The following is a 22104-nucleotide window of genomic DNA, read 5'->3' on the forward strand; positions in this document are numbered from 1 at the left end:
AAAGAGTACCGAGAATTTAAAAAGAACTGAGGTTTGTTGGAACCGATTCCCTTTTGCAGAAATGAGTTTGGTTTATTTAAAAATAACTACATGTGAAAACAACCTTAGTCACCCTTGAAAGCACCTTGATTTGGTGGTTCACATTCCCCCTTTCCAAGCACAAGATTTCTTTTAACTCGGTTATGACGGAAAGATTTAAAAGTAGGCAAGAGAGAAGGCTGAGAGCCCCAAAGTTCCTCCCTCGGAGTGCCTCACCATAAGGGCCCCAGGAATGTGTAGCTTAGAAAAAGGGACTGCCTGTCCTTCATTTTTCCAGGTATTTGAGCTGTTCACATTTCGCATTTTGAATGATCAGGCATGTCCTCCCTTTCCTCAAAATCTGCAGTCTGTGCAAATGTAAAATACAGCGTACAGTTTAGGCTAGGGCGACCCCTTAAGAGTGCTGTACAGCAGACACTTGTAGGTAGCGCTCCCAGCACCATGTGTGAGGTCAGGCTGACTGTTATCAGACCTTGAGGGACCTCATAAAAGCGTGGGGCCTTTGGTCGTGTACGTCATGGAGGGGAAGTGCCTGCCGTCCATGTCCCACAACTTCCCGTCTCCCCGAGAGCCCAGTGGGGAGGGCTGCATTTGGCTCCCCCCTGCTGGAATACCACAGTAGTTGATATAGCTGGCCATCAGCAGGGTCAACTCCAGGATCTGAGCAGTCAGAAGAGAGAGAGAACCAAGTCAGAAGGTAGAAAACATTCTACACATTAAAAAAAAACCCATTACATTTAAAGTGTTTAATATGGTCCTTGGACATTGGAGGCCAAAGAGAACAAGATTGGTACAGTACATGTGAAACCCAAGCTCTCATTGTAATGGTCCAGTTACTACTAACACACTGGACCTCATTAGCACTGCCTGTATGAATAGCTGAAGGTACCTTGGGGTAAAAGGAAAACCTGCTTTTAACATCAGCTGTCATCCTGATATACTGAAGCTGAGGGATGAAGCTAGCACTGGGATTTTTTAAATTTGTGTTTGTTTTTGTTTTTTTTTGTTTTTTTTCTGAATTCACCCCCATGATAGTGTAGATGAAATTTCTCCTCCACCTTAGAAAATAATGATTAAAAAGACATGTACGCAGTTCTTTGATTTAGTACAAAATGACATGTCAGGATTGTTAACATGGTATCCCCTAATGTCCTAGTGCCTCTTCTCCCCTCTTACCTTTGGTTTAGCCATTGCGAAAATAAGCTTATCCACAGTCCTCTTCCCCAGCGCTTGCTCTTTATTCTGGCTGATCACCACCATGAAGTCCTCTTTGCAACCCCCAAAAGTGAAAACTGACTGGTATGGGTAGGTGACCAACAGGTGCTACAGACAAAGAAACACACATGCAGTACCTGAGACAATGGTCGATCCACCCGTCTATAAAATGGCCCAGAGCATAACCGGTACCACTGGTGCTAAAGTGACATTCATGGCCTCATTTTTGCTTTGAAACTCTTGCCGTAAATCAAACGGGCGCCGTCTCAAGTCTCTCAGAGTTTTTAACAGGGATTTGGTGAGGGCAGCAAGCGGATGAGGACAGTCTGAAAATGGAAGAGTATTGGGCGGCAGCTAATTACAGAGGTAAGCCAACCCTGTTTATTCCTGCTCTGCAAGGCTGGACCTCTGCAGGCAGAGAGGCCTGGGTGACCCAGCGAGCGGCCATCCAGGACGTCCAGCAGGGCTGGAGACTTTGGAGCCACTGTGGTAGAAAATCATTCCAGAGTAAGCATTCCATGCTTACTTCCGTGGGCTGCACAGAACTAAGGGGAAAAAAGGGCTTGACCTTTAAATATTGCAAGTCAAAGAACAGGCAAGAGAATGAACGGGTGAGTACTGTTGTAAAAATAATTCCCCCAGCCTTGAGGAGAGGACAGCAGTGGGGAAATAGAGTTGTGCATCTTAGTTTTGTTTGTTGTTCCCATGCAGACACACAGAGACTCAGGCACTTACCATGGTGTAATCTAATAGGCTTAACCCATCCTCACTGACAGCAAGCCACACCTGCTTCTGCTCCAACATAGAAGGGGGTAGAGGCTGCAGACCAAGTGAGAGAGGAACAATATTAGCCTCAACTGCTTATATTATTGAGAATACACCTCATCAATATTTTCCCTGTTTAACAACAAGTAGAAAACAATGGAAGTTAATTGTCAATTTTTTATTATTTTTTTCTGTGAACTTTCAGGACAGAAAAGAAGTACGCATACTTTGGCACTGAACAGCTTGGCTCCAAACAGCGGCCATTTGCGAGCCACAGTCAGGTAGATCCTCACACACTCGGCAGAAGTGCACCCCCGTAAGACGGACCACTTCGTGGCCAGCTGCTCCGCCAGCTCCCTGTACAACCCGATGCCTTCATCACGGCTCATACACAGCCACAATTTATGCATTTGTCCTCATGGGTTAAGCTTGCCAGGAAACATCTTTCGTTTTGAGATTATGTAAATTATTTTGTCACTACTGGAAGGGGGTGGGGGTGGACATATGGAGGGCACTACACACAGTGCTTGAGGGAAGGGCTATGCCCGTTTACCTGAGCTGCTCCATGCTGCAGTCCTGCTTGTACCGTTTGGGGTAGAAGCGCTCAAGAACTTGCAGAAGGATCTGGTGGATCTTAGGCTGGGGTGATCCGGTGGGAGACGCCAGCGCCCGGTCCAAGTCCCCATGTTCAACCTGCATGGCAGAATTACCATATGAACCTTTCATAGCCAAATACCACAATGTAACACACACACACACACACACACACACACACACACACACACCTGGGCCATCAGTGCAGCCACTTCCAGAGCCAGCTCCTTGTTGACAGGAAAGTGACCTTGGTGCACTTCTTCATTCACTTGATATGCCAGCAGGAGGCGCTCTCTCTCCGTTTCTCCTTTAGCCTGTGCTCGGAAGCAGATCCTACACCACATAGCATATGAACCTGTTGCAACCGCTACTGTTTATAGAGAAGAACACGTGTTAAAACATACCTGCTTTTGTACGTTAGACGCACGATGCGTGTCCCCTCATACTTCCCAGGTTGCAGCTCTTTCAGGGCCTGTTCCCACTTGGAGATCACATCGCAGATCTGACAAATGTGTACCAAAGCTTTGTCAGATCTACGGACACAGTACTCCTCCCCAGTGTCTGCTCTTTAGTCTCCCTGCCTGCCACCATGACGTGCCCTTTACACCACACAGTGCTGATCACTGGCTGGTATGCATGCGTGACCCGTAGGTGCTACACACAAACACATGGGGCCACTGGGGCAAAAATAACATTAAAACGGTCAGTTATGATGTCTCTCGACGGCTGGACCTCTGCAGGAAGAGAGGCTCAGATGAGCAAGACTGAGAAGTGAAATATTCTTCCATTTTACGGGCCAGTAAAGTGAGCTCAGTCATAATTAAGACACGGTTAAGAGATACGTGTGTGTGTGGAGTGTCGGTGGGGGGGGTTTACCTTGGCCACAGGCTGGAGGCAGTACTCCAGGTCTTTCCTGGATGGGTCGTCGGTGAAGAGGGCGAAGCCACAGAGCTGGGGCTTCCTTATGCCTGCCCTCTGGTTCAGTGTGTTCACAAACTCTTCCACCGTAGTGGAGCCATCAAAGCCCACCACCTAGAGATGCGCAGGTGGAATGGAGAGACACTACACCGAAGGCGAAGGGCTTGATGGAAAGCAGCTCATAAGAGTTCCGTTACCAGCAGCAGCAGGTGTCAGTGTTTGCAGTGTTCGTGAGACGGACGCGTTTGTGTGCGTGCATGAATGTGCCCTCGTTCAAGAGGTGGGTGTACCTGGTATGTGTTGTTCATGAAGTGCACGGGTATGCTGAAGGGCAGCGAGTGATGGTAAGGGTTTCTCAGCAGAATGGACAGAATCTCCATGCGTGACGGCTTGGCCTCTCTCTCCCCGTTCTGCAGTGCTCTCTCCACTGACCGCTGGCAGTACACTGCATACTTTCCTACTTCACTCCTGCACACATGCACAGGTCGCATTAGGACATGACACGAATCATTCCAACACCTCCCCGAGACACACCGTAACAGTAATGAGCAGAAGGAAGGAGTCAACCCTTTACAGGTACTGGGTGTGAGGGCATTTATTCAAGTATGGGTGCATTCCGCTCGGAAAGAGAGGAGGTCTGACCTGGGATCAGCGTTTCTTTGCAGGTACTGTCTCAGGTACCACAGGAAGCGATGTTGTGGCAGGAAAAGAGCCACACACACAGACAGCAGCTGCCAGCACTGCCACGGAAAACATGGATTGGGGACGGCAAGCTTATATTCCATTAAACACGTTAAAATGTCATTTGCTGAATATGCGCGTGTGTGTGTGTGTGTGAGACCTGTGTGAGAGAGTAGTTGTTTGGCATGCGTTGGTTGGTCTGTTTGATCAGCTGACAATACATCTCGTTCTGCAGCTCTGGGTGGGTCAGGCACACCTGCAGTGCACTCTGGGCCAGCGAAGTGTGGTAGTCAATGGAGGGGGCCTCCACTAACACGTTGATAAACAGCTGACACGACTAGAGGAGAAGGAGATAAATAACATTCCCCATTGCTGTGTGTGTGTTTGAGGTTGTGCAAATACCATCAGGATCACGCATACTCTCAGTATTGTCACTGTATTGCTTTCGTGACGTTGTTATATCTCTGCTTTGCCACTAGATGGCAAGCTCTGCACATTGGTTCTGAGTCTGGGAGTTAGAGCCAGCATATGAAAATGTTTGTGTTTTGTTTTTTGTTTTTCCCCCCATTAATGCACTATTTATGCTCCTACAGAAATTACACTGCAAATTAAATCAGGATTTAGTTGTCTTCCATTACTGGGGGGAGCTTTTCTGCTTTAGTATCAAATGTCTTTTTAAAATGGCTTGAACAAAAGAACAGCTAGTAGCTAGACCAGTGGTTGCAGCGATCTGAACTTAAACTTTGTCAGCTGTGTAGAAACCTCAAGAAGAGGCAGCTTTCACAGGGGAGTTGCGGCGGGGGCGGGGCTCCAAACAATGAATGGAGGCGGTGGGAGGTGAAGTCCACCACAATCAAAGCCTAATCCAGCCCCATTATGTTCCCACGGCACTAATGAGTAGGGGGCGTCACGGGTGCCCCTTTGATCTGACTGTGGGAGAGGAGGCAGTGCTTTCAGATAGCCCACCATGCAGGTGGCTGATAAAAAAAAATAAAAGGTTAGAGGATCTGAAGAGATTAAAAAAAAAAAAGTCCAAATTAGAGAAGAGTGGAGGGGAGGAGAGGAGGGGGAATGAAAGAATGCAGCATTTGTATGCGTGAGGGTCAGCGCGAGAGATGGAAGTAGTAATGGGGGGAGAGAGAGCGAGACCCTACTATGAACAGAGCGCTAAAGAGCACAGAGGAGCGAGGAACGTGTGCTGACCTTAAAGAGCTTGAGGGCCTCTGTTTGAAGTGCCTCAGAAGGCAGGGTGGTCAGAGGGGAACACAAGCCTTCCTTACTGAAGCACAGGACCTCCTCTTTCCACAGAGTAGAGTCTTTGGACACACGCACACACACACACACACACACACACAGATTCAGTTACAAATCAAAATGGCATGATTGCTGATTTTAAGCACTTGGGAACGGCCATGAACACTGGGGTCTGGACAAAGTCATGTAAACTGTCGGCTTCAATTTAAAACGACATTACACAACATTTCTTTGCCCGTCACATGGAGCAACGTTGAACACCACCCACCACACGGTGGCCCTCTTCAAAAACAGCATTTCACCTGGGTCTCCGTCCACGTCCAGCAGCTGGCCAATCAGCTGCTCGTACTCCGTGCCCACCTTTAGGCTGGCACAGCTGCCCGCTGCCACCGTCAGGTGGTACAGCCAGGTGTCCTGACAACGGCGCAGAGAAGCAGAGAAGACGTTAACCACGTCCACGTACTGACGGAAACTCGGCTGCATTTTTTTTTTTTTTTTTCTTTTCCTTTCCTTTTTTCTACAACAGTCTTTCTAGTTTGTACCATAAACGCACTTTTACAATCAGGCACAACGCATTGGTTGCTCATTTAAGAGTGCAGGTCACTGTGTTCCATTCAGATATATGGACTTTGCGCTATATATAAGAAAAGATAACAGAATGCTCATTACTAATTATGCCTTAAAGGACCAAATGGCCCTTTGTATGTATGTAAATTGTATGCAGTTGTGCTTCATGAGCGTTACCTTCTCTTGTTTGGTGCCTATGAGCAGGTAGGTGGGGCTTTGCTCTTTAGGATGGACCACTAGTGTGCAGTGAGAAGAGAGGAAGCCCCGCCCACCTGCCTCGTAGTCCTCATCAGAGTCACAGGACCTATCCACCTCCTCTACCCGCGCCTCTCGCACATAAAGCTGGCCTAATGGGAACTGGCACATGCGCACACACACACACAACCACAACATAATGACAATATATCAGCATCTACAACAGCAGTAAGACAAGAATTATTTTTAAAAATTGCGTTCACACTAGAATTGACTGACCTTGTCGTCCTGGTTCCGGTAGTAGTAAAACACCTTTCCTATTAAAGCGCACCACACGAGCTTCGAATGACCATGTTTGACCTACAGAGCAAACAAGACACAGACGGAGGGACGTGAGGAACAAAGAGACACAGAAATGGGAGGGCAGCATTACTCCACAGACATGTCTGCCCTGCCAGCCATACACACTAATTACAACCAGGGAAGGAACAGCAGCAGATTGTATGTTGGGTGCTCCCAGAGCACATCAAAGCATGCGCACAGGAAGAGGCCAGATATTACAGCCCAAGCTGTCAGTCAGCTGCTGGAGAAACATCAAGCAAGTTCCTGTGATGTGGCCAGACACGCACCTTCTCACACACACACACACACCCCCCCCCCATAGGAACTTGCTTCCCACACGTGTGTGTGTGTGTGTGGGAGCATGTGCACATGCATGTGGAACCAGAGAGAGCCTCAGAAAAAGGTACTCCACCTAAGCAGAATTCCAAGCATGCTGACCTCAGTTCTGTCTCAACGTGTGCTAGCCACCCAGGAATCTCTCTCAACGGCTTAGCTCAACACTCACCCCACCCCACCCCTTACACACACTCAGTCTATCTCCTACTCCAGAGATGGGCAACTACTAGCAAACTGACCAATCTTATTAAAATAACAACCATGTACATCGGAGGCTGATTTTACCAGATAACTAGATGCTTTCAGGAGTGGTCATGCATGCAAAAAAAGGTTTCTAGTGTTTGACAGTGGGTGCTCAGAGACTACTGCCTCTGTCCGCTGGCATTAACCCATCAAGAAACTCTAGGCCTCATTTCACTAGTTGGAGGATATAGTGAGGGTTCGTGCTTTTCAGACTGACCTTAGTAAGCCAGCCACGCACTGTGGGTTTGGCTTGTGTCTCCATGGTGATAGGCCCACTGGCCTGGACTTTGAGAATGTTCTGAAGAACTCTGATCCACTCCTCCAGGATGTTCGGGGAGTCTGCTGTCAGGTAGAACGTCTTCTTCTCTGTGATTAACTACCACAACACACACACGTTCGAGTAGTATCACAGTAGTATCATCACTGAGGCCGACAGCAGAGGTAGAAAGATTAGATCATTAGAGAATTACATCTGTAGAGAATTAAGCATAATTGCCACCATGGCAAATTTTAGTAATCTGACTACGTAAAACACCTGAAGGCGAAGTATTCATTTGTGAGACAAAAGAATACTGAGCTTAAAGACATCAAGCAGAGAGACTCCGTACAGCATAGTGTGATGGTAAACTCAGGGTTGGCGGATTTGGATAACGGCTTTTGGCTGCAAAATGAAGTGCTTGCAGCAGGAATAAAGGACACCGTTTGATGCTGTGGCTACATGTTCTGTCTGTGTGTGTGTGTGTGTCACCTGGAATGTCTGTGCTGCCTCTCCACGGGCTATCCGACAGGAAGCGTTGAGCTCAATCTGGCCCTGAGGCTTTCGGATCACGTCACTCTTGGAGCACAGCAGAAGAAAAGTGCACATCACTACCTGCTCACGGAGCCTAACAGTGTTTCAGAGAGCCCACCCTACCGTACTACCATGAGTCTCCCACTACTTCTGTATTTCACCCTCCTCATTCCACTAGGCTTACGTGATGTTATAATGTTATCTAACTTCAAATTCAAATTATTTATTTATATAGCGCTTTTTACAACAGTTGTTGTCACAAAGCAGCTTTACACATGTCCCGAGTCCGAGCCCCCAGTGAGCAAGCTAAGGAAAAACTCCGTAGAGCACGAGGAAGAAACCTTGAGAAGAGGCAAGACTCAAAGGGAGGGCCAATCCTGCTCTGACCAACAACAGACACCACAATATTACCAATATGGACAATAAAGAGTAGAATAAGTAATAACTTGAACACTATAAGATGATATCTGCCAGCGATATACTCACCGGTGATTTATAAAACAGGCTCTCTCCATTCCTCATACCATAGAGTACCAGTGATGTACTCACTGGTGATTTATAAAACAGGCTCTCTCCATTCCTCATACCATAGAGTACCAGTGATGTACTCACTGGTGATTTATAAAACAGGCTCTCTCCATTCCTCATACCATAGAGTACCAGTGATGTACTCACTGGTGATTTATAAAACAGGCTCTCTCCATTCCTCATACCATAGAGTACCAGTGATGTACTCACTGGTGATTTATAATACAGGATCTCGCCGTTCCTCAGGATGAACCAGCGCCTTTTCCATGCCTTCATTTGGCTGCCCATCTTTAGCAGGTACCCAGACTTCTCCAGAGTCTCCTACAAGCACACACACACAAAGCGTGTGCGTCAAATGTATCAGGTATTCTCTCACCACACGTGAACTCTGTCTTTACTGACACAGTGTCCGCACGAGAGTCTTTTAGGACCTTCACTAAGAAACGTACCAGACCTGCGCTCTCGCAAGAGTAGGAGGACGTGCGCTGAACTTTCTGCTCGGGCTCCGAGTAGTCGCTGTCCAGCGAGTAGGCGTCGGGAGGGATGGCGTAATCGCTCTCGGAACTGACCGAGGACATGGACACACCTAGAGGACAGGAGAACTGAGCCTTCGGCCCCTCCTTTATCTCAATGCCATTCTCTCGTGTTCGGGAACTATGAAGCCACTGCCTCACCTCTCTTCACGGCACGAGGGCTCCCCGGGGTACTGCTCTTCCTCTCCAGCCCCAGAGTGGAGGTGCGGAGACTGGCTAGTGAGCCACTGTCGTCCTCCGAGCCAGAATCTTCATCCGGGAGAGGTGTGCTGCTGATCTGAGTGGCTCTCTGGGCAAGAGGTATTGCAGAGGGTGATGGAGTTAAAAATCCCCCCCCCGTTCACACCACTGGATACACTCAGCCATGTAGCATAGCAGATGAGCTGTACATTAATATTGGTATTCTTGGGTTAATATTGATTAAATATTGGTATTCTTCCTCACCCCTTTCAGTGTGGTGTAGACAGGCACACTGATGTTCTTGTAGATGAGGTGGGTGAAAGGACCTGATGCAGGATACTGAGGCAGGGCGGACCCTGTGCAGGGACATTCACAATGACACCCAGAACCGTGGTGCTGATGTCACAGGTGAACCACACGCAAGCTCAAACACACGTTTGGAAAACACCTCACACATCTGGGTAGAAGACGTCCAACAACTAAACTTCCACTGTAAACGTCCACCCCGTTTCTAGGAGACGGGGCGAGAGGAATTCCAACCCGTCCCCTTGGTCAGTAGCGGGTAATCTGGCAAGGTTTGGCTTCCCTTTAGCAAAAGCATTAACCTCAAGTGTTGCCATGGTAGCACTCCACTGTGACCTTTCCTTAGCAAGCAGGCATGTGTGTGTAATGCATTAGTAATGGTCAGCGCATGCACGCGAGGACGTTTCACATTCGCCGGCTAGCTAGTAAGAAACCGCTGTGAGCAATAAAGGAGTCCAGTGATGGCTTCCACAGACGCCTCTTAACCCTGCTGCAGGTTAGGCCGCGCGAGCTCCAGCACACCACGGCGCCACGTCTCTCCGCTGCCCTTTCACAGCGGGCACTCAACTCACCGGCTGGGCACGACCGATCAAGCGCACGACCCCTTCTTGCCACTTGAATATCCACATATACTTGGAAAACAAGAATGAGCACTCCTAAGAGAAATGGGGCCTATTTTTACTGGGGCTAACGATACACAAATATCGTGTGAAAAAGTAGCACAAATCCTTTCACAGCACAGGTCCCCGGCCATGCTTCTAGAGGTTTAGCAACCATTTAGCAAACCTAGAGCTGTAATTTTCAGAGTCTGGATTAGCCAGATCAGATGGACAAGATTAGGCTCGTGACTAAAGTCTCCAGGGCAACGAACCTCTGCAAGGCGCAGAGCTCACAGAGCCGGGCTGCTGTATGGTAGCAGCGAGGTGGATGGGAAGCACCCTGATAATTACACGCCGCTGTCCTCCTTTCATTGGGGCTAATTAGAAAGAAGCCTTTCCACTCTCACCCTCCTCCAAGAGCCTCTTAGAAGCTTCGATGCATTGCAGCCTCACCTGCACAGGTTCCCCCAGGTGAGAGGTAACCTGACCCCTCACCGACACATCAAAAGGAGCAAAACTAGAAACATTCTGATGCAACCTCACCTCAAGCTTGACTACATCTGTTTAAAATGCATCGCAAGATAGCTGTGGAGATTGGTTAGTGATAGAGTGGTGCTGTTGGTAACTCATCAGCGAGCGATACTTGTTTGTGATTGTTTGGACCTGGATTATTATTGATGATTGGTTGACTGACCTTTCCCCGTGTTCCTGGCTCCAGGGCTGGCCTCTGACACTCTCATACCAGATTTTGCCACTGCGTAGATCCGGCTCTCCTACACGGCACACACGAGAAGACAGTCAGCTAAACGGAATTCAGCAGACGTCTAGCTATGTCTTTTGAACTCAGTCTCTGAGTCTCTTATTTCAGATTAAAGTGAATCCCTTCCCCCCTCCATTGTACCCAGGAGGGAAAGCGGTGCAGCGGTGGAGGAGGTGGTTTCGCCGCATCTGGATCCAGCTTCTCCAGTTCCTCCACCAAACCCAGGAACGAGGCCCCGTCGTGGGGCACTGCCTCTCCCGAGAACCCCTCCACCACGCCCTCCATGCTCTCGGGGGGGTCCCCCGTCGATGTCGGTCTCCTCCACCCCCAGCGTTGACACAGAAGCCAGGGCCAGCGACGGGCACGCGCATGAGCCGATGTCTATGCTGACGCTGACCTGGTGGAGGCACTCCAGGCCCGGCTGGGGCTGACTGTGGTGCTTCTTCACGAGCTGGATGCTGTCGCGGGGTGTGAGGGGAGTGCGTGCCTTGGGCAAAGTCATACTGGCACCGGAGGGCAGAGCCTGTGCGGGAGGCCCAGGCCGAAGTCCGCAGCCCACAGACAGAGGGGCGCACACAGGGAGGGGGCTTTTGGGAGCGGCAATAGGCGTGTCAGAGCCAGAGGAGGAAGACGAGGACGAGGAGGAAGAGGAGGAGGAGGAAGAAGAGGAGCGAAGGCGCTGGGAGCGGAATTTGCTGTTGAGCTCGTCAGAGGAGCGATCTCTGTCCGAGGTTCCTTCCGCTCCTCTCTTCCGCGTGACCGCTGCGGAAGCCCCAGGCCCCTCCCTCACTTCCGTCGCCATGGTAACGCCTGCTGCATCACCTCTCTCTGGGCTGAACTTGAGGAGGCCATCTCCTCGGCCTTGGAGAAGAGGGTGTTTTAATGCGTTCTGGAAGATAGAGTCCAAACACTCCAGTGGCTTCCTCTTACCATCTGTATGGCACAACAGACACAAATACCATTCACTTAGACACTCCAGACCCTCTCAACAGACACACAACATGTATTTTATGCGAGAAGACTATTCAAAGCGGAATATAAAAATATACCTGTTGCAGAGTTGGGCACAGATATGCCTGTCGATTTCTGGCCCTCATCCTGAATAGGGGGTGTACCAGGGCAGCTGGGGGGGTGCAGGGGGCTGGAAGGCACCAGGTGGGCATCTGGAGACCTGGGAGAACCAGGTGATGTGGGCCTCTCCAGCAGGGCTGTAGCAGACAACAGGGCAGGGAAGGTAGAGTAATGAGTCTCTCTAAAGAAAGAAAAAAAAAAAAGAACGAGAGGAGCAGAAAATGCAGAAGAAATGTCTGCATCAGTACTTTGAATGTGTTCCGCCTGCTTTACATTGGCTAGCTTTAACTGCTGGTTCTCCATCTCCATCTGAGAGAAAGAGAGAGACTGACTTTAATTAAATTGTTTGAGAGAAAGCATAGCATTACTGTACGACCTAACACATAACTCACCTCTCGTAGCTTGAAAGTAACCCAGTCTTTGATTTTGGCTGCCTTCTCCTCTATAATCTTGGCTTCTTGGGCTCGGACCAAACTCTGGAGATAAGAGGAAACCATTCTGTGCATCAGCTCATCCCCCTCCTGAGAGCTTTTATGGACATACATAGCCATGGGTCTTCCTCAGATCGGAATCTCTACATACCTGTTTTTCCAGCAGCGCTTCCAGTCTCTTTATCGTCGTATCTTTTTCCTGCAGCTGACTGGTCAGCTCCTGATATCGGCTGTACAAGGAGCTTTCTGATTCAGTGGGCTGCGCGTTAGCTGATTTAAGCTTTTCTTCCATGATTTGGACCTTGAGTAGGGTAGAGAAGCAAAACCTCATTAAAACACTAATCAAAGTTTTCAGTTTGAAAGCTTTTAAACAAGAAGCCAATGGATGAGTTTAGACATGTGACTTTCTGTTACGCTATAGGCAGCTAAAGGCAGTAATGACTGGTTAGGACGGTCATACCTGCTTCTCTGCGCTATCGGCCCGCCGGTCAGCCTCGCTCACTCTCTGCTCCAGCTCATGCATCTGCACACAGAACCAAAGGCGTTTGGACCGGAACTGGGCAGAATTAAACAAACGCCGACCACAGCCAAATTCGTTCCTGTGCCGGATTTAAACAAACGTGGGTGCTTTGACGGTCCACCATGTGCAGGCCACGTTTCCCAAAGAAGGGTTAACGTCATGGAACTCGCCAGCTGGGAAACAAGCTGTAATAAGTCATACGAAAAGGGTTAATGGGCAAAATGAGCGTTACAGCGCCTGATACAGATCCTAGTGCCTTGTTTAGCTTTGATTGGTTTTCATTAATGGATGGTGCTAAATTAAATCTGTGTCAACCATGCAAGGGTGGGAATGTGCGTGACCAGCCCTCGGCCAGAGCGCCGTGACCAGCTGGCAGGAGGGAGGTGAGCACAGCATATCTGGGTTCATAAGCCCACCTCCCACCAGTTACACAAGCACTTGAACATTATAGTGCACTAGACCTCACACATATAGAGCAGTATATGTTCAAATGGTGATGGCCGGAAACCATCCCCAGCATGGAACTGGTAGGAAGTGGACACACACACACACACACACACACACACAGACACACACACACAAGCTCTTCATTACCTTTTAGAAGTGTCAGTGGATTTATGGTACATTAGGTCCAGTGAAAAGCTTTCTAGAGTAGGAAGAAAGGAAAAGAAACCCACAGTTTGCAGACAAACAGACAAAGGGAGAAGAGAGAGAGAGAGAGAGAGTACTAGAGAGGAAGAAGTGGCCCAAATGAGTGCCAACCTGTTCCCAGATCAGCTCTTTTTGTATACCTAAAGAGGACGGTGTGGTGGAAGCATGCTAAAGTAAACTCACAGCACAGCTGTGTGTGCAGGGTGACCTTCAGGCACACATTCTGTAGGGCAGACCTCTACCCTCATTCTTGGATTCATTAGAGTTCTTTAATCAGGCCAAAGGCCACCCACAAACACGCATGCACACGGGCACGCACTCCTGCAGGTAGCACGTCCCACGAGGAACCGCAGCATTGCTGCTGCCAGAACTCCTTTGGCTTGTTCCTTTATACCTTTGTACTCCACCCGCTTTGTCCTTTAACACCTCCCGCTGCCCCAAGTCCTCCACCCACTGGCCCAGGCGTCCCAGAGCCTCCTGGTACGAGCGCTCTCCTCGCTCACCCCTTCAGCAGCCTAGCGAGGGCTCGAGTCTGACTCTTCACCCTAGGGTCAGCACATTTGCCTCCCGAGAACGAACACTGGACCCCACTAGAAACTGGAATCCTGCTAGATGCTCTGGACACACACACACACACACACACACACCAGCATTGGAGAGAGGCCCACACACTCACATCCTGACTCGCTGTGCATTAGCCGGTAATTCAGCTGAATCACAGTGAATGAAACAAATTTGGCCTCAAGTGAGGTATGACTCACCAGGAAAATCCCTACGACTCAAACCCAGTGGCACTGGTAAGCATTAAAGCGTCAACATACCCCACCAGTTCAACTTACTGGACTCAGCTGGGACTAAAGACAAGGCTAAGCCCATTCGTCCATGCCCTCCCAATTCAGGACTCAGATGATGGGATGGGAGAAGGGTGGAGAGTCCAGGCAGTGGGTGATGTAGGGGTCAAACCCAACAACTGCTTCGCTTAACCTGCGTTTGCAAGTGGGACCGATGGGTCGGGTGGTCTCGTCTGGCCGAACTTTGACCTCAAGGCTAAGCATGTGTCACTGCTTACGAAAGGAATCCAAACGCAAGGACGCGAGGAGACAAGCAGGCCGTGTGCTTGGGCTTGGGAGTGCTGCACCAGTCACTGCTGTCCTCGGTCAAAGCTTAACCCTTTTTCCACCGGGAAACCGTTGCCTAGCGCAGCAATCGTTAATCACTCCCCAAACGGCCATGGTCTAACTGCCGTTCAGCTCAATCATTAAGTTTGCAGACTAACTAGGCGACAGGGACAGACGGGGTGAGCAGTGAAAAAAAAAAAAAAGGATAGAGAGCGTGAAAGCGTTATGACAGGGAAAGTGGAAGATTGCTGTGGCAGGTTAACACTCCGGTTTGACACCTTCTTGTAGAGCAGAGATCTACACTGATAGTCTACCACTGAGCCATTGTGTGCTCTCACACACGCACGCACTTGTATTGCTGCTACTGTAGTTAGCTCTGTTATGCTTACACCCAAACGTAACCTAACGATCTTTTTAGCATGTTTTCAAGCCTTCGTTTAATCTGCAAGCTACACTGTTCGTAGAGGCCCGACACTTTACACATCTACTGTGAGATTATTTTCTTGTAATGGGAAGCGTTTCCTGTTTACATACTTGCTGTTGATTTTTTAGGGAAAAATAAATCAAATCAGACACACCCCCACCCACCCACAGCCTCGAGCAGTGTCCTGCACTCCTGCTGTAAACTGGGTCAATGTATAAACCGCTCCTAATGACAATATGGCAACGTCCGAGTGCCTCTCCCTCGTCCATCGGCCTAAACCAAACACGCTCTTGGTGACCCCGAGAGAGGGAGTAGCAATCTTGTCCTTAACCAGAGACAGAGGGAGGAAGAACGGTGAGAAGGAAGGATGATGGGTGACGTCTGAAGAGACAAGGACCTGACGCAGGACACCAGGAGACCTCATCCGCACATGAACTGTTTAGACAGAAAACATCATGCTGACGGCGTGAGGAGAGACAGAGAGAAAATAAGGCCACGCTCGCGCGCACACATTCTTTAACGCAGTGAGAGACTCTGGCTGCCTTCCTAGATGAGATAAAGACAAACAAATGGCATAAGGCCAATGTCCTCTTGGCATTGATGCTTTGGCGTTCCACTCCTCACCCATGCTAGCATAGTTAGCATGACACACACGATAGCACTTCATAAACTACATCACCCAGACAGACAAGTCTCCAACACATGGTTTGTTCAGAGAGCTCGCGGCTTAAGGCAAAAGACAAGCTGCTTCTGCTCAGCCATTTCAACAGGTAATGAGCAATCAGGCTGATAAAAGGCCTTTTTTTAAATGAGGAAGAGGAGCCTCGATGTGATAACGAGCATTACTGCTCCTTCAACATACAGGATGCAGCCAAGAATGAACAAGGGAAACGTGGCACGGAGCTCCACTTTGCAATGAAACATTATTCAACACACACACACACACACACACACACACACACACACACACAGACACTCAACACTCAAGGATCGTTCACACTGGCCAGTTGTCTCCCCTGATTCTCTTTGCAGGGTTCCCTGCCAAATCTGACAGTTAAGCGTTTTTCACAGTATGAGGTTCTTGGGGCTGGAAGGAGAGGATAAGGGAGGAGACATGACAGCATCAGATTACCCTCCCCTGAGGAGGAGGAGGAGGAGGAACAGAACAGACTGGTGTTCTCCGAGCATATTTCAGAGTGCTTTTGTAAATTCAAGCAGGATTTATTCTCAGTTGCCACGATATATATCATTAGGGCTTAGCTTCAAACCCCTACAAAGGTGACCTTGATTCAAACCTCTACATTGCTACAGTTGAGCTGACTGAGAGAAAACAGTCAGTATAGCCTATACATCATGCTGTAGAACATGCGCCTTACCTTCTCAGCCAGGAGCTGCCGGATTTTGCCGGCCTGCAGGCGGAAGCGGAGCAGCTGCATCTCGAGGGCGACACATCGCTTGTGCCAGTCCACGCCAGCGCTGGGCACGGCCACCGTTGCACCTGCCACAGTGCCTTCCATCACCTCTGCCATCTGCAGCCACCGCAAACTGCCCCAGGAGAGAGAGAGAGAGAGAGAGAGAGAGAGAGAGAGAGAGAAAATTAGCCAAAAGGTCAACTGGTGGAAAAGCGGCATGACATCGCGCTGAACGTTTGCGTGTGTATTCTTAATCCTAATCTGGAAACATGACAACGACCTCTTCGAATTACTTTCCACCCATTTTTCTATTTCTATACCAAAGGGACCTAAAGACACGTTGTCAGCCTCTGTGGAAACCGAAGTATCCTCGGTCCTGGTTTCACTTTGCAAATCATTACAACGACTTTTACAAACAGCCACACAAACACAGAGCCGTTAATACAGCCAAACAATGTACTACGACAGCAGCCAGGAGATCTGCAGAATCCCAGCCAGGGCTCTGTTGCTTCCTTCTCCAGCTGACGTTTCCTAGAAGGTGAGGACACAGCTGACATCACACCGCTGGCGGCAGACCCAGCAGGCGGCAAGCGTTCACGCCTCCTTTTATTGCTCCCCCTTGTCAAAGCCATGCACGTCTCGGGGATCACCTTGGTAACTGGAGCAAAGCAAACTCAATGCTAGAATGACATAGTCGAACAAAGGTTTCCTGTTTCCTGAGCGCTCTCTCATTCTCTCTCCCTCTGTCTGTGCACTGAATGGACAGTGTTTTCTGGCGACTTGGCACGGAGTGCATGGGTGTCGGGGAGGTGAGCGGTCCAGGGGTCCAGGGGTCCAGGGGCCAGTCCTCCTATGCACTTCTGGAAAAGTTCATCCACCCAGGCTGAGCCCTTCCTCTAAAGCAGGCACCCAAATTTCCCTGCCTGTGCAATCCCTTCTTAATTACAGGCCCCAGGAGAAACAGGATCTGGGCCCACACAATGGTGTCTTTCTGCATGACAGTCCTATTACAGACATGGGGAGGGGGGGGGGTCCTCTCCTTCTCTGAACAAGGGATAAAGAATGTGTGGGGCTGAATGGAGAGAGCCCTGAATGTGGGAAAATGGCACTCTGAAGTGATTTTACCTGTGAGGGGCCTGCTTGGCAGCCATTTTCTAAAGCAGGGCATTTTCACAGGCCTGCGTTCCTCTCAAAGCGCCAGGGTGTTAAACCCCGGACCAACTCAACCGACCGCCATCACTGCCGCAGTTCAAGCAAGAAAGCAATTGAAAATCAAAACACTTGCATGACAGTGAGGGAAAAAAAAAAACCAACAAAAAAACCAAACAAACAAAAAACCCGGTACCAGTTCAAGTCTCCATAAAATTGGGTGGAGGAAGAGCAAGACCGGAGCTCTCTGCATGCTTGGCACGGCAGCAGAGCCATATAACACTGCACTTTGCCCCACTGGCAAATTACAGAAGCGCTCCTCAGAGATGTTCTGCTCTCTGACCAGAACTCTCCGTCAGGTCCTGCCAGGGATCCTACTGGGTGTTCAAGGGGGCAGGGCCAGATACAGGGGACATTTCCATAACTATCGTTGCATGGCCAATCACGACAGCATGCTGTGAATGAGCCATTTGGATGTGAAGCTTGTGCAAAGCCTTTCTAGTGCCTTGGCGGACCAACACGTTCGCATACTGAGCTGCTGGGTAGCATTCATAGGGGAGGTGACATCTACTATTGCCATGGTAACATCACTACATATCTTTCCAACGTGGCTCTTTATTTGCTGCTGTAGTCAGAAAGTTACTGCCAAGGCGGACTTTGACTCAAAAACTTCGAAACATCTTCCATCAAAACAGCCGAAGGGTGGATTTCATGATGGCGGCCACCCACCCTCCAACAAGGCAATGAACCCAGCTGGTGAAGACTGTGACCCAAACCCAGCTTCTGTTTCACAAGCGAGAGAGCTTCTTCCAGTCCGAAAACAGCAGAGTGGTGAGCAGGACCTTGAGATTCACCTCCACAATAAAAAGGCATGACGGCGCTCTGTGAAAGCGAGGCTGCAGAGAGGTTCGGCTCCTGAGAAGCAGAGCTGTAAGAAAGGCTTTATAGTCAGATGAAATCAAAAGCTGCAGCTTTCAGCACAGTGCAGGAGCCAGGGGGAATTTGCACTACCTAACTTGAGCCAGTGAGGTTTCATGTTTACAGAATACCCTGTGAACCCCATTGCTTTCTGTTACTTTAACATGAATACAACCAAGTAATAAATAATAGGCGTACAGCAGTGGGATGTATAGTGTAGCTTGTGTAACCTTTGTTTGACGCAGAACACCTGTTTGTGATTCATAGATTTCAGCTGCTTTTCGATATCTGATCTTCTCTTTAAAAGCGAAAGGCTAATGCATCTGGCACACTGCGCTCCCAGGCAAGGCTGCTGAAATTGAGTTAACTAGGTGAGAGGGTGTGTGGAGGTCAGGAGGTCCAAGGCGGGAACCCTCTAGTGCATCATTTAGTCCACCAGAACCTCCTCTATTGTTCCATGCACTCATTCACACACACACACACACACACACACATACACACACTCACTCAGACATGCACACATACACACACAGTCTCTGCTGAGCACGCAGCTGTGGTGATATAAGCAATCAGGTGATTAGGTGATATCATCCTTTTTTTTCCCCAGATTATCCCCATCAAGGTCCAAGTGGTTTCCCAAGAATTTGGCATTTCATCCGCATTACTCGAATCAGCAGGAAAAAAAAACAAAAAACGGTGTGGATCTGGGTCAGATTTGCTGTGTGTGTGTGCGTGCGTGCATGCAGGGATGGGGGGTGCATGTGTAATATGCGTACATATGTATATGATTGTATTTGTATGTGTTTTATTACACTCAACCAGTGGTGCTACAGGCTGGAGCATGTAATCTATGATCTATCCGGTCCCCTTATATGCATATATATATGAGAGAGAGAGAGAGAGAGAGAGACAGAGAGAGAGAGAGAGAGAGAGAGAGAGAGAGAGAGAGAGAGAGAGAGAGAGCGTGACAGGCCACCCTACATACTGGCCATGTGATATTGGCCCAGAGGTGTCTAACTGTAAAGCCGTGGAACACCACAACAATGGCACAGATCCGTACTCTAATTCATAAAGTCTGCCTCTTGTCTGCTGGCATCCAAACATTCCTCATTACATGATACATGCATCTAAAACAGATGGTCTGCTCAGCGTGCAGGGCATTAATGAAGCTGCATCAGTGAACATGGCAGACCACACCAGCTTCAGCCCAGGGCCCTTTTTTTATATTTAGGCAGAATAAACATCTGCTGCAGGCTTTAGCACTTTCAGGGCCAGTATAAATAGCCTGTGTACGCGTTATGGTGAATATGTGTGGCAAACAGCTGTATTCAAAGCTAGAGTCTCGCCTCCCCTAAAACTTCACTGCTGTGTGTGTGTGTGTGTGTGTGTGTGTGTGTGTGTGTGTGTCTCGTTTAAAGGAAGCCTTGCACAGACTAATAACAGGCTACTGTAGACTGGTCCACCTCATTATCAGCAGAAATAGTAAATATAGCCTAAGACATTCCATGATGCTGAGGTGTAAACATGTTCAGTGCAGTATGACAAACGCAAACGCACACACGCACACAGAGAGAGAGAGAGAGAGAGAGAGAGAGAGAGAGAGAGAGAGAGAGAGAGAGAGAGAGAGAGAGAGAGAGAGAGAGAGAGACAGACTGCTGGGGACAGGAACCGACTCCATGTGTGCCTACAAACACAAAAACCAAACCTCCCAGAGCCGGGCCACATCATTTTGGGATGTCACCACAAAACAATATCAGCCTGCATGCAGCGTATAAAGGAAAACTCCCTACGATTTATAAGCCTGTATTGCTGGACCTTAAACCAGTCACTTCAGCGACAGTTCCTCGAATCCTGCTTCCTGGAGAAGCTGTGGTGAAACTCGAGGCTCGAGAAAAGTCAGTGTCTACACTGGGGGTCAGGAAGGTCATATAGCAAGCACACTCCCCGCGCGATTCCGTTAGAACAGCTGTTTACCTAATAACTGCAAGTGACCATGAAAGAAATCAAAGGTGAAACACTGTATCCCTGCTATCAGGATTACACATGTGCACAATTACCCTGATGCTGAACAGCGTCCAAGTTGCCTTCACTTTTTCTTGTGAAACAGTGTCCAAGAGCAAGCGCAAAACGCGTGGTCAAATATGCGTGACTACGGTGGGCCCTGCATTCACTTTGTCCAAAAATGGTCACAAGACACAGGTGTCCGAGACCCTGGCCGAATTGCTGGATGGAGTGTGACCACTTGGATAGCCCCTCGCTCATCTCCGAAACAGCCAGTGACTAAGGGCTGACCGTGACCAACGTCGTGGAAACAGCATACATAAAGTGCATAACCTGATGTGGAATAAGACGTTTCGAAAATAAGAACTATAAATCGAGACATTTATTAGTCATCCGCCCTATAATATACAATTAGTGCTTGTGGTCAAAATAAGTGTCTGAAAAGTCCTAGAATTAAATCAAACCTAATATTCTCGCACACGTCTCGCGTTTAAGTGACCGTCCGTGACGTGGGCGCGCTCTAAAGACGAGATATCTTGAAAATCTGCCCATGAGAAGAAAGTCCTCGCTGAGAGTCCTTTGGCGTCTACTTACCTTGCAACTGTCTCTTCTCTAGACCGCCAAAACTTGGCGTGCAACTGTTACGCGCGGCGCATCACGCATTGACAAGTCGCTCACTCGCATTCGTTTGCAACCGAAACCTGCCGCCCAAAACTTTCATTCTGCTTCCCTCCGTCCTCTTAATCTTCTCTCGTCTGCAGTGTAGAATCCGGTGAGCCTGATCCCCATTCAGTAAGTTCATCCTTCATTCCTTTAAAGAGCCGAGCGCAGGCTCAGGTTACGCCGGTAGCCAAGCCCCCTTTACTGCACCCCCGCGCAGGAAATTGCATCAGAGCGCAACTTTTCGCCCGTTCTTCCAAATAATATTGTTTTACCGACGTTTGATATTCTACATCTGTAAATAAATCTTGCAGTTTTATTTTTATTTATTTTATTTTTTTGCATTTTGAAAGTCTAATGTTGCATTAAGTGCTCTCTTTCACACAGTCGCAACCTTATTACTGTCACAACCTTATTACTGGTATATTGGTTAAGAATTGTTTTTCCTTGCTTTGCCAGCGCTGATTTACACTGTTAAATCCTGGTGAAAGTTAGCAATTACAAGTTATCATTACTGAGCAATAAAACGGTCGTATACCATTAAGGAGTTTTGTGATGTCCCATTAAGTTTTGTATTCCCATTAAGAGCTATTACCTTAACGAGTTCCCACACAAAATTTGATTCCATAATTATTGTTTTAGTTTCAAAAACATATAGAAAAATAATTTTCAAATACTAAATAGGACATAAACATGGTACTTCATGGACCTCATCACTGGATTCCTGCTCATATACTTTGATATATGAGCAAAGCTATTTATCTGCCAGTGTTGGCTTTTCTGGTTTTGACCTGCAAACTGTTGGTTTTCTTCTACACTGAACAGATGCTCCAGGCCCATGTTCAGCTACACCGATTCCAGCATCCCTTCTGTGGGTTTTCTAATGATCCACTGTGGCTACACAGGG

The 22104-nt window shown here is 48.6% G+C and overlaps 1 protein-coding gene across 1 annotated transcript; it reads right to left on the reverse strand.

The window, feature by feature from the left end:
* Nucleotides 1–46: 46 nt before the first annotated feature.
* On the reverse strand, nucleotides 47–21381 carry plekhh1 (pleckstrin homology domain containing, family H (with MyTH4 domain) member 1). The gene is given in 31 exon segments (XM_035532792.1): nucleotides 47–699; nucleotides 1216–1362; nucleotides 1990–2073; nucleotides 2247–2376; nucleotides 2573–2712; nucleotides 2805–2946; nucleotides 3018–3115; nucleotides 3490–3645; nucleotides 3822–3999; nucleotides 4174–4271; nucleotides 4373–4549; nucleotides 5416–5528; nucleotides 5769–5880; nucleotides 6211–6390; nucleotides 6508–6588; nucleotides 7367–7525; nucleotides 7898–7984; nucleotides 8678–8788; nucleotides 8917–9053; nucleotides 9142–9289; nucleotides 9445–9536; nucleotides 10777–10855; nucleotides 10984–11139; nucleotides 11141–11775; nucleotides 11892–12050; nucleotides 12162–12222; nucleotides 12306–12389; nucleotides 12496–12645; nucleotides 12805–12867; nucleotides 16434–16602; nucleotides 21132–21381. Coding segments are annotated over 30 exon segments (4287 nt in total). The 5' UTR covers nucleotides 16587–16602; nucleotides 21132–21381; the 3' UTR covers nucleotides 47–522.
* Nucleotides 21382–22104: the final 723 nt, after the last annotated feature.

This window comes from Electrophorus electricus, chromosome 13, assembly GCF_013358815.1.
Source record: "Electrophorus electricus isolate fEleEle1 chromosome 13, fEleEle1.pri, whole genome shotgun sequence".
In the NCBI taxonomy this organism is placed as follows: Eukaryota; Metazoa; Chordata; class Actinopteri; order Gymnotiformes; family Gymnotidae; genus Electrophorus; species Electrophorus electricus.